This window comes from Bidens hawaiensis, unplaced genomic scaffold, assembly GCF_021521415.1.
Source record: "Bidens hawaiensis isolate Kalapana, Puna unplaced genomic scaffold, B.hawaiensis_p1.1 tig00001412_1, whole genome shotgun sequence".
In the NCBI taxonomy this organism is placed as follows: Eukaryota; Viridiplantae; Streptophyta; class Magnoliopsida; order Asterales; family Asteraceae; genus Bidens; species Bidens hawaiensis.
Genome location: NW_027491079.1, coordinates 3,348,511 through 3,361,547, shown reverse-complemented (window position 1 = coordinate 3,361,547; position 13,037 = coordinate 3,348,511). Strand labels below are relative to the sequence as shown.

General features: G+C 37.5%; 1 protein-coding gene across 1 annotated transcript; it reads right to left on the bottom strand.

The window, feature by feature from the left end:
* Nucleotides 1-5,465, bottom strand: LOC143575334 (protein PTST homolog 3, chloroplastic). Its single transcript, XM_077059740.1, has 15 exons — nt 5,335-5,465; nt 5,128-5,253; nt 3,051-3,199; nt 2,892-2,978; nt 2,578-2,664; nt 2,369-2,509; nt 2,169-2,274; nt 1,983-2,052; nt 1,702-1,752; nt 1,556-1,609; nt 1,318-1,437; nt 1,077-1,201; nt 894-945; nt 683-818; nt 1-131 (listed from the first exon to the last, which is right to left on the bottom strand). Exons 1-14 carry the CDS (start codon nt 5,463-5,465, stop codon nt 720-722), a joined length of 1,398 nt encoding a protein of 465 aa, XP_076915855.1. The 3' UTR covers nt 1-131; nt 683-719.
* Nucleotides 5,466-13,037: the final 7,572 nt, after the last annotated feature.

Sequence of the window (13,037 nt, the reverse complement as noted above, 5' to 3'; positions counted from 1 at the left end):
TCAAGGGAAATCTAAACTACATTATGAATACAAAAAACAAGTGATTGATCATATAAGACCTCTTTTCTTTCTCTTCTCTACATGTTGATTGTACCACATCCATTAACTGTCACCTACCTAATCATCAACATCTGACAACCGAAAAACAAGCCATCTCAAACTATTTCATTTCAAAAATCCCATATCAAAAAAGAAAGAGTAAACTGTGGTTTTCGTCCCTATGGATTGTCCAAATTTGCAGTTTAGTCCAATAGTTTCAAATTTGCGATTTTCGTCCCTTTGGTTTCATTTCACTTGCAATTAAACCCGAATTCACTAATCCCATTAAGTCTGGTCGTTAAACCCATTAGCGTGTCATTCACGTGAGGGGCAGTTTTGTCCTTTTTCTCCCCAAATAAACCGCAGTCCTAATTCGCAAGCCCCCTCATGTGAGGGGCTGGGGTGTATTTTGGATAAAAGGACAAAACTGCCCCTCACGTGAAGGACACTCTGATGGGTTTAACGACCAGACTTAACAGGATTAGTGAATTTAGGTTTAATTGCAAGTGAAATGAAACCACAGGGACGAAAATCGCAAATTTGAAACTATTGGACTAAAATCGCATATTTGGACAAACCAAGGGGACGAAAACCACAGTTCACTCAAAAAGAAAAAAAGAGAAGGAAATAAAACTTATGATACCTGAATGGTATGTACACATGGCAATATTCATAATCAGTCATCTATCAACTCGAAGAACATTATTTTGTATGGATCCACGGGTTACCACTTCTTTCATGGGATCAATCATCCATTTGCCATCAACTATAAATTTGATCTGCAGTTATTGCAAGCTTTAAATAATACTCTATTTATTCAAGATAACAATTTGATGCGAGTGAATGTCACGTACCTCATAGATCCCAGGATATAGCCACAACATAGATCTCCACAACCTAGTATTCCTGGCATAATATAATTCTTCGAAGTTAAAAGTCGTCATTTAAGCATATAACTGAAAACTAAACGGTCCATAGTTTCCTATATGGCTATGTGGCTATTTCTATAATTACTAATTAGTGTCAAATATGATTACCTCAGTTCAACAGGGTCGGTGATATTTGAAGAAGGCTGTGGATCCAAAGTTACACCATGATGCCACCCGTTAAAGCTCCCTGCCACCTGTACAGTTTCACCTTCACCCCAGTACTCCATTTGAACCTGGAAAAGTGGAAGCTTACGTTAATGGTAAAATTCTATGTTTGTGATTGTTGATTTAAATATTATAAACAATAAAAAAAAGTTGGCAAACTTAATGGAAAATGAGAAGAAATTACTTGTTTTAATCCAGAAAGGCTTTCTTCAGCGGCAACTAACTCCGCATCTTTATCCAAAAGAAGTTGTTGAGCTTTATTTATCTCTGTTTCAGCTTTAGCTTGTAATTCAGACAAGGCTTGCTGTGGAAGCAGGATGCGTTGATAATTTATAACGGTTGCTTCCAAAAGATGGAATGAACTTATTTTATAGTTTGACAAATACATTACATAAGGATTCAGTATGAAACCAGAAAACTACCTTGTTCTTCTCAATCTGTTCCTTCAGCCGAGACAATTCCAACTCCTTGGTATGCTAAACACATAGAAAACAGTTAGAAACTTTATATACGTGTGAAGATCTAATAGCAATCTCCTGATGAATGATATGGGAGATGAATCTTATACCAGCATAACTTTGATACGATTGATTTCAGCTTGATCCTCCTCTGTTATTATCTATCTTACACAAAGAAGATCATATGAGTGTGAGTGTGAGTGTGAGTGTGAGTGTGAGTGTGAGTGTGAGTGTGAGTGTGAGTGTGAGTGTGAGTGTGAGTGTGAGTGTGAGTGTGAGTGTGAGTGTGAGTGTGAGTGTGAGTGTGAGTGTGAGTGTGAGTGTGAGTGTGAGTGTGAGTGTGAGTGTGTGTGAAATTTTATGTGAAATGAATCAGTTGATATGTAACGACCTCAGCTTCCAAGTCTTTATCAGTGTTAGCAGCCTCATCACTTGCCACTTGATCATTGGAGGTAATATTACTACAAAGGATATCGATGAATATTTAAGAATTATTAAACCATATGATTAAACATACACGCCGGAATATTTAAATTACACAAATGTGTAAGTAATGTAACTAAGTAGCAAAGCAAACCTCAATTGAGATGTTGAATTTACAAGCTGGGATGTTAATATACTTCCATTCTCTAAACTCGCCGACTCAGATTCAGAAAGAACTTGACTGCTTGGCTGGTCACATCCTGAACATCAAAAAACACCAAGAGGTAAACTAATATTCAAAATATTAATGAAATAAATGCAAGTTAAGTATTATTAAATGTAACTTGCCTAAGCCTTCAATTTCTTCCAGTTCTCCACTCTGAATAAATTTTGCTACTTTTTCCTGCAACGATGCTTTGGTTGAACCTTCGCCTAACATGTCTTCATGTGGTGGTAACATGTACCCAGTCAACTCCTTTCTATTCTCATCCAGGCCTTTTTAGAATGATTGCTCAGTAAGATTTTTTTATAATACAAATAAATGAAAAACCAATAAAATCCACCTGTCAATTCATCTTCTGCTTTGCTAGCTTCAACCTCAGTCAAGCTCCCTTCTACATGAGAATCAGATACTTTGATCTCTTGTGAGGCTGCAAGAAGCTAACTAATAAGTTTAGTAAGATTTTATAATATAAATAGATGAAAAAACCAATAAAATACACCTGTCAATTCATTTTCAGATGTATAAGCTTCATCCTCAGTCAAGCTCCCTTCTACATGAGAATCAGATACTTCAGTCTCTTGTGAGGCTGCAAGAAGCATTCTAATTAGTTTAAAAAGATTTTATAATATAAATAAAAAAACCAATAAAATCCACCTGTCAATTCATCTTCTGATGCATTAGCTTCATCCTCAGTCAAGCTCCCTTCCACATGAGACTCAGATACAATGATCTCTTGTGAAACTGCAAGAAGCATTTTAATACGTTTATTAAGATTTTAGACTATAATAATTGAAAGAAACCGATAAAATCCACCTGTGAATTCAACTTCTGCTGTAGTAGCTTCATTCTCAGTCAAGCTCCCATCTACATCAGAATCAGATACTTTGATCTCCTCAGAGGCTGCAAGAAGCTCTCTAATAAATTTATATCCTCTCCGTCTCACAATGTTTGCAAGATCTTGCCTATACAATGATGTACGAACAAAAGGCGAGAATTCAGAAAGAGTTGTTAGAAATGGAAATAATTTCCATTAACATAAAATATATATCTTTTTACAAAAAGTATGTTTTTGAAAAGTGTGAGTATACAACTCAAATCACACAATACATAGATGTCTTTCACATATAGCCTTCGATTTATATAAAAGTTCCAATGAATCTCCATGAGTATCAAGGAAAGAAGTTGCTGAAAGAGAGGCACACAAGCAACCACATGGTATGCCATACTTGCAAATGACCCTACAAAATTTGCCTACTTGAATATGACAGCTTTACAGCTTGCATAAGGCTAGACTGCCCGTATATGTGCTACTAGACAACTTGGTCTTTAAGTAACCAAACTGTATGTGTCATTTTGCAAATAGGACAATGTGAGGATGATTCTGTAACCCTTCCTTTATTAAGTCATATGCATACACTGTCTCATTATCAATTCACTCATTATATTTTGTTATATGTTGTCACAAGATTGAGGAGAAACACATTGGTATCATAATGAGTGCAGGCGTGAAGGATGGATGGAAATGCAGCATGCATCAAGATCTAGTAATATCGACAGAACCTACTATGCTTTACTGCTATAATGTTGAATAGTCAAAAGACAGCATATGCACAAGATCACTTCTATTGTAACATTACATTTGAGCTAAAACTGCAGCCCATATTGGATAGATGGTTAATTGATTATATACGAATATTTTAATAGTAAGGTTGGAGATGCACTGACTTTACAGAAAATCATAAAACAATATCGTAAAGGGCCCTTCTAGATGGTTTGATCATCTCTAAGAAAGAATATTAGATGCTTTAATGTAGAGAGCATATCTGTGCCATAGAAGCCATAATGCCATATGAAGATGTTGGAGTAACCAATATGCACACGGGGAACATCACGAAATATCTAGCCAATTGAAGTATGATATTAGAGAGTCTTCCTAACACGGAAAGATGTTTTTGTGTATCCAAAGCTCAACTAGGTTGCTCCACAGGTTGTAAATTTGGTTTTCCATCTTAGCTCACCTCAACTAATATACAATAGTATGCTTGTTACTGTAGATATACACACTTGAGTTCAGTGCAAGCCAAGCACACACTAATAAAAAGGTCTCAGTTGCTGGTACACACCTCAAAGTTCAATTTCATTTAGTAATCCATTCTAACTAATTAACTAACTAACTAACTGTTCCTAAATTTTCAAGCAATTTGTAATATGAGAACGACCATAACACAGTGATAGGTTTTCAACAAGTACAGCATTCGTATGCGTCCGCAGATTTGCTCAAGGAATCAAACCACAATCAAATAGATAAGATTAATTCTAGCCTATGCAGTCGATATCGACGATATATCACTGATATACCAGTGATATATCGGTTATCGGTCCCTTGGCGAAATATCAGTCAAAATATCGATCAGAATATCGGTACCGATAATATCAGCAATATTGACCGATATTGGACTGATATTTGACCAATATATCACTGATATTCCCGATATCAGCGCTTTAAGTCTTAACTATCAACTTTTAGTGTTCAATGTTAGTGTTTTAAGTCTTAATCAATTTTTACTTGCCACGATTGTTAGTGTTTTGCAATTTGCAAAAGGTTAATTTGTTAATGGTATGAGACTATACTGAATTATAAGTGTTAAAATGTTATATATATGAATTTTACATGATATTAAAAATAAAAGATGTCTCACTGCGATAAGCCGATAACCGATATCTCAGATATCAGTCGATATTTTTCCACATTAACTGCTTAGATTCTAACTAACTAACTAACTGTTCCTAAGTTTTCCAGCAATTTCTGTAATAGGTTTTCAACAAGTGCAATATTCATACATGCAACAAATCAAACTATTTTAAATAGCTGTAATGCTACAAACTAAACCTGCCGTGCTGCGAAAGCTCTTTTAAGGAAGGCACATGTCCATCAGGAAGTCCAACTTCTGAAACAAACTCGCGCAAATCGTTACAGAGATCCGCATTGGTCTTCGTCTGCTTCCTAGCGGCAACACTACCACATCAAATCAAAATCAAAATCACATTTAATCGAAACTCAATTAACTGATTACTAATACACAATGAGCTAGCAGACCTTGTTTTACTGGCGGAAACTGCAGCGAGCAGGCTGCGGCCGTGACGTGGACGGAATTGAGAGAAGCGAGGTTGTGGAGTGGTTACGAAGAGGAGGTTGTATGACGGAAGGAGAGTGAGATGTGACGTCATTTAGAAGTAGAAATTAACTGTGGAAGCTGAGCATTGAGATTTTTGTTGGAGTGAATTGATATTTTGCAAGAGGAGACAGTGTTGTGTTGTGTACTCAACCGCTGCTGCAACTCTATCGGCGGAACCACCGGCTGAGGGATGATATATCTCTTCGTTAGTTAGTGACTGGAAAGTGAATTGATATTTTTTTTAGAAGTGGGGCTTTCTTCTTAGCGGAGTGTTGCTAGCTACTATTTGAAGGTCGTTATGCTGGCACGGTAGTAAAATTCTTCAGCGTAATATATATGTATACTAGGCGGGTGAGCGGGAAACACATACCTTGGTAACCATGTAACAAGTTTACGGGTGTTTGTTGTTTGATTTAAAACCGTAAAACCATTCAAGCTAGTCAATGGCTTGATTTCACGGTTAATTTTTTCCATTAACTTCTGGCCGGTCGTTTTTGGTTTTCGACGAAAACCCGTTGCTAACGGTTATGCCCACGGTTTAAGTTTGGCCTTCATACTTTTTGTGAAGCCGTTACAAATTCGTACAACATTAATTTGAGTTGATTCTATTGCTTTGTTTTTGTAATGTGAGTTGTATAAATGAAGGACTAAATTTATAATTTCAGAATTTATAAACTAAAACATAACATGGGTTATACTTTAATGCATATTTATGTGTTTAAATATTTTATTGATTTATAGTTACATATTTGAATTGTACAATAATGCTTTAGTGACTTGTACATTATAAACCGTACCTTATTAAAGAATAAATTTTATATGGAAATGTCGACAAAAATAAGTACGATGCATCGGTAAGCTCTGTTTTTTCCTTAAACGTAATATATTTAGAAATATAGAAGAAAAATAAGAAAATATATAAACTTGCCAAATACATGAGTAAAGATGAGGGGTAAATGTTTTAACAATTTCTTAAATTTACAAAAGGTTAGTAAAGTTTAAGGGCCAATTTTTTAACTATTTTCTAACAAATCGAATTTACATAAAACATATTTTATAGTGGACAACTTTGCCCCTATGCTACATGCTTTATAGAGTGTACATAAAGCTTTGAATATTGTAAATTACTTAAAAACCTGGTGTCTTAATTTGCCCATGAGTGCTACATTATATATAGTATAAACGGATGGTCGTGCGATGCGGCGGGGAACGAAAATTCTAGTAATCATGTAAAAATTACGGATATTCAAGGTTTGTTTGAAACCTTAAAAACGTTTAAACCGATCATCACTTTTGGTCAGCTGGTTTCAGAATGTTCAAACCATAGCAAACGGTTTGGTTTATGCTTTATACTGAAAATTGGTCATATAAAATCGGGCCTGTCGGTAAACTTATTTTTGAAGCTCAAAGTGTGAAACCAAACCATTAGTAACGATTTAGTTTGAATTTTCAACGATTTAGTTTCGGTTTTCAATGAAAAAATATAAACCGACGGTTTGACTTATTGCTTAACTTAGAAGCTGTTAAAACTGAATTGTGAACACCCATACGTAACATCCTAATTTTAATTGGAATAAACTATAGCAATACCATACCCAAATTAAAGACAATAAAATGCTCATTTTTATGGTGTAATTTTCTTAAAAGAATATTAACATATGAAAAAGTTACGGCCGCTGGAAAATCGTTGGTGTGAAGTTGGTTAACAATTAAATTTAAAAGAAATACATTGGTAAAGTTGTAACTAAGTCTTAAATTTACAAAATCTGAGTAAAGTTGAGGGGGTAATATTGTAACTATTTATAGACATATTTTTTAATGGACAAGTTTGTCCTTATCTTACATGCTATATAGTATGTGTATTATGCATTATAAGTTGTAAATTACTTAAAAAAGAGGTGTCTTAATTTGCCCATGACTTATGTATTATATATAGTATAGATATAATGGAGCAACAAAACATACAGAGCGTTATAGAGAGGGGCTTCGAAGCTCGTTTTCTACGTGACGATGACATGGATGGGCTATGTTGCCCCTACGTAGCGCTGACGTGGAGGCTATGTTGCCCCTCCATAACGGACATCCTTACAGACTTATTTTTTATATTTTTTTTGAACGACCAATGAATCCTCCAAATGGGTTTATGCTAAATTCATCATATTATGATACACTCATCTTTCGATCCAGAATCCAACTGCTCATCTACTCTCCCATATCACCCTGATGCTTCAAAAAACTAAATGCTCGAGCTAGGATTCGAACCTTGTCACATGGAATACAAAGTCTTTTTTTTACCACTCCACTACTAGCTCATTGGCATTACAAACTTAATTTATCATATTGTAAGGCCCCGAATCCCGGGAATCCTACAGTTGGTAATCACATCCACAATTTCACAAAAATTTAAAACCAAACAATTCATTTTATTTAAAACCAGTTCAGAGTAAATAACAGCGGAAAAAGTGTAAGTATTTAAAAATCTCAAACATGGGTACAGGTGTCCAAAATCAAATGTAAAGAAAATGTTTGTTTTATTTGAATTCCTCGACCAGAAATGCCTTCAACCTCTCGAGTAGCATCCAGCACGTCTAAGCGGTAGCATCCACTTCTTAAACTGAAAGTCAATCTAACATATACACAAAGTCAGTTTGAGCTGAGTGAGTTCAAGTTTTCGTAAACAATAATTCATACTTTATTTCAAAACCATAGTTATAAACAATAGAGAGGATAAAATAAAATAAATAATATAATTCACCAAGTAATACGATCATCGTCGAACGCACGTACATGGGGCCTCTCCACCACGAGTCAAGACTCGAGTAATATATTTGACCCGGACGCGGTAAGACCTAAGCAGGTGACACGAGCCTCTCCACCACGAGTCAAACCCGAGTAATATATTTGACTCGGTCACAGCTTACACATCTGAGCACGAGATACGGGCCTCTCCACCACGGGTACAACCCGAGTAATATATTTGACCCGATCCCGGCTCACATATTCAAGCACGTGATACGGGCCTCTTCACCACGGGTACAACCCGAGTAATATATTTGACCCAATCACGGCTCAACATCCAACGGGCCTCTTCACCACGGGATTTTAAAACCCGAGTAAAATATTTGACCCGCCAAAATGATGATCACGTCACACGGGCCTCTCCACCACGGGTACAACCCGAGTAATATATTTGAACCGGCCGTGAATCACCATGCACACACACATCAATAAGCCTACTCACATCATTCTTAGTCACGAGGAACTAAATATCATCACACAACCGTAGGCTATAAGGTAACACATACCCATACATACATGCATACCTCCATACATACATACATACATATATATATATATATATATATATATATATATATCATCCCATACGGGAACTAAGTAAATAGGTTTACTCATATTCAATTACTACCAAGTCTACTAACATCCTCGAGTCTAGACCATTAATAATGTACGTAACCTTAAAGGATACAAGACCATAAACGAGTCTAAAATATCCTAGAGCATATAAAATAATTCAAATACAACTTTCAAAGTGCACAATCACGAGTCAGACCACGTAAAACCATTCAAATCGTTGTAACGGGTAAAATCGTTTAAAATGATATTTTGGTGTGTATGCTAGCCTAAAACGTAAAAAGAGTAAAAAGGGCATCATGAACTCACCTGAATCAATCGAACACCTGCAATGGGCTAGGAAATCCCTAAGTGCACAATCACAAGCGAGGGCCTGTAAATTATACACAACGCGTTACTAAACTAGACCGCAAGGACACACTTGCCTAATAGGCCGCTCAAGCCCAACACTTTGGCCCCAAGCCCACCAACTTGGCCCAAGGCCTAACAACTTCACTTGGCCCAAGACCCAACAACTTGGCCCAAGGCCCAACCCAAACCCAACTACTTTACCTCAGCCCCTAAAACCTTACAACTAACCAAATCCACCTCACGATTATGGCCGGGGCTAACCATGATGCACAACTCGTCCGCCGGTAATCAAATCAAGTCGAATACGCGCGTAATAATTCTTAAAACCAATTGTCAAACAAATCAGCCCCAAACGGACCAAATTCCCATCTTCACCTTTTCTTACATCATAATTATGTCACCCGAGTTTAAGGGTTGACGGTTACTTTTTACAACTTTCAATTTAATATTTAAACGAAAATTCGCGCACCGCCGACTCGATTGACCAACCCCCAACCAAAACAGCCCCGAGTATCAAAAATATAATTTTCCCACAGTCCTTAAACCCCCCTAGGGCTGTACAAACTGATTCGGTCGGTCATCCGATCGTTTAACGCATCAAACTCAACAATTGCCAATCCTATACCCGATAAACCCTAGTTTTCGAACTAAAATCGATTAACCGACCTAAACACCTCCATTGGCCATGAAATTTTAGTATGATGTAAGTGACATACCTAGTAAGATTTTGGTGCAAAAACCCTAATCAAAACAGCCCCTGAATTCCTCAATTGGACAGGCACCAAACAAGTCTACAACAAGTCGTTTAACGATCAATACGCGATGTATAAGGATGGTTTAAGGTGTAAAAGACTAGAGGGGACATGGGACTAACCTGGAATTGGAGTTTTACGGCCTAATCACAGCTGCAAAAAAGAAAAATCAGGGGTGCTTGGCTCTTGCTTTCAGCCAATCGCAGGTTTGGGGCGGGGGGGCTAGGGTTAGGATTTTGATTATAATATAAAATGTTACATTCTGGCTCTTCCCCTTTATTAAGAGTTGAACTTACACGAAAAGTTAAGCAAGATACGTTTACGGGGTGGAAAGGAGCTCTCGGAAGAATGTCGGGTCAAGCCCGAAGGTGTACGCAATCACTACAAGGCTAAAACTTTTATCGGAATTTACGGACGTTACACATATGTAGCGATGGATGAGAAAAAGGGAATGGTTTAATTGTTCTAAGAAAATATCTTAAATCACCTAATTTATAAATGTTTCAACGAATCTTTTAAATGAGCTATTGACTACATTCATCGTATAAGGATACACCCATCATTTGATAAGGGAAACCTTCACCTAGGGCCTACGCCTGTGAACACTCACCTAAATGCACGACAGTACAATGAGATAAAACCTGTTCATATCAAGGATCCATTTGGTAAACTAAATCACCTAATTACTCTTTTTATATATATATATATATACTTTTACTATAATTTTTTTAATATTAAAGAACATAATATATATATATTTTTTACGACATTAGCTTGGCGGTAGTGGTGTCTTTCCTAAAAGATCATAACACTTATCAACCTCTCTTTAGCCAAGTTTGATCGTAGAACAATGATGTTCTCCGCTTTTTAATGACATGCACTTGTTGGATTCTAGCAACCAATAACAAGAAACATCCATTTTAGTGTTGGTGCATTTTGTGACCGTCGCTATGCAATTCAGACCAGCGGAACGCCACAGGTGAAGTCAGCAGGCGAAGTTGTACCAACTTCTGCCTTAGGCGAAGTTATCACAACTTCGCCATAGGCGAAGTTATGAACAACTTCGCCTACTGGCACAAGCCCAAGCCCGAGAAGATGTTTTGTCTATATATATGTGTGTCTTGTTTAGGTTTTGTATCCAGAAAATAAGAGTATTGTGTTATAGTTCATTTGTCTAGAGAGTAAAAGAGAGGAAGTGTCGTGTGAGACGACCCGAGGTAGAGCACACCTCGGGTCAGTCGTGTTTTCTGTTTTGGTTACGGTATGTAACGTGTTTTGATTATTATAAAGAATCTGCAGATTTGTTTATCCCGTTCTTGTATTTGTTTGTGTATTTGTTCGTGTACGTGTTTGTGTTATTCATCTTGTACACCATTAACGAGTCTAGGAGGATTCCGCACTCCTAGACCTCGTGCGGATCTCGTATCGATCGGCGACGTCCCCGGGGGGACCTACAAGTGGTATCAGAGCCTTAGGCTCTTATGCTATGGTTCGAGATCTGCGTTTTGGTGTTTCTGGCACGTTTCTGTGCGTTTCTGGCCGAACAGCGCCGTAGGCGAAGTTATTGTTCATCAGGCGAAATTGCCGTCACTGTTCGTAGGGTTTCAGCGAAGATATAAGGTCTGGCGAAGTTATGAACAGGCGAAGTTGACTTTAGGCGAAGTTGACTTTAGGCGAAGTTATGAACAGGCGAAGTTATGAACAGGTGAAGTTATGGCCAGGCGAAGTTAGCAGCCAGGCGAAGTTAGCAACCAGGTGAAGTTATGGCCAGGCGAAGTTAGCAGCCAGGTGAAGTTATGGCCAGGTGAAGTTAGCAGCCAGGTGAAGTTAGCAGCCAGGTGAAGTTAAAAAAAAAAGAAAAGTATTTTGGTGTTTTCGTCTGTATGGCCAGGTGTACACGATTATTGTGAGACCGGAGATGTTGTTCCGTCAATGAGTGAAACTTGTTATCTTTGGGTCTTACGTGTGAACAAATACGTGTCAACTCTGGATATGGAGTTGAGTTTGTGAATGGGATATTGATTGAAACTGGATATTGACACATATTTGGGTGTTTGTGGGCAATGAAATTGTTGTTGTTCGAGGTGACCAATTGAAGAAAGTCAAATTGAACTGAAGGTTTTTGTCATTACTGGATTGCGGTCAGAGCATATTATTTATGTTACTTTCAAGGCGTTCGAGAATTGGATCCTGAAACGTGATGCTTATTTATTAGAGTGAAAATTCTGGAACAAGTTGGATTTAATCGGGAACTAAAGTGTTTATGTTCTTGATCGTTATCCCTGGTGATTGAAGATGCTTCGGATTAATTAATGGTCATGTGTTAGATTCTGTCAAGGTGGTTTTGTGATGAAATTGATCACTTGATGTTGAGTAGTTGAAGATTTAACCTTATCGTATGCCGACGAGTTGGTGAAGTTGTGGAGGAAGCCCAACTTCACGTGTTGGTGAAGTCAGATGGACTCACGTGATTGGTTGAGATGATCTATTGGCACGAGGATGCATGCATTTCAAAGACCTCAATCGTTATAGTCGGAGAAGCTTACACTGAAGGGGAGATCTGATATGGAAGACGCTGGGTGACTGGTAGATTTGTGAAGCTATAGGACAGTTTCAGACACGGTTGGTTGATGAGCAAACAGAAGATCATCAGTTAAGAGGGAGTCTGTTGGTGCATTTTTTGTAACAGATGATCTTTTGTGTTTGTTAGAATTGAGAGCAACGGTCAAAGGGGAGACTGTTGGTGCATTTTGAAAAGTTTTCATTTTTAGCAGTATCAAACTGATGCTTATTCTCAGTTTTATTTGGCCTCACACCTCTGTATCTCGGCGTCAGAGGGCAATCTGCAACAAGATGTCCTAATTTATTACATCTAAAGCAACACCTACTCTCCATTTTCTTTTCAAATGTTGGTTTGGATGTAGAGGCAGTGTTACCAGCCGTTCGTCTCACATAAGGTGGGACATACGGGTTGAGTGGAGTACTCTTTTTAGAAGATTTATTTTTATCTCCACCAGTGGGTAACACTACCTTCTCTTTCGTCTTACCTGATTCGGACAACTTATTCGAATCCGATGAGACTGGACTCGTAACAGAAATATTTACACTAGAAACAGGCGAACTCGTTTCGCCATAACTAACAGTTGGTT

What these genes read in the sequence shown, in the direction of transcription:
- LOC143575334 (XM_077059740.1), bottom strand. Translation starts at nt 5,465, where the DNA reads ATGACGTCACATCTCACTCTCCTTCCGTCATACAACCTCCTCTTCGTA. An exon ending in GAGCTTTCGCAGCACGGCAG is followed by an intron (nt 3,200 to 5,127) that starts GTTTAGTTTGTA and finishes ATCATTGTATAG; the next exon opens with GCAAGATCTTGCAAACATTG. An exon ending in AACAGATTGAGAAGAACAAG is followed by an intron (nt 1,438 to 1,555) that starts GTAGTTTTCTGG and finishes CTGCTTCCACAG; the next exon opens with CAAGCCTTGTCTGAATTACA.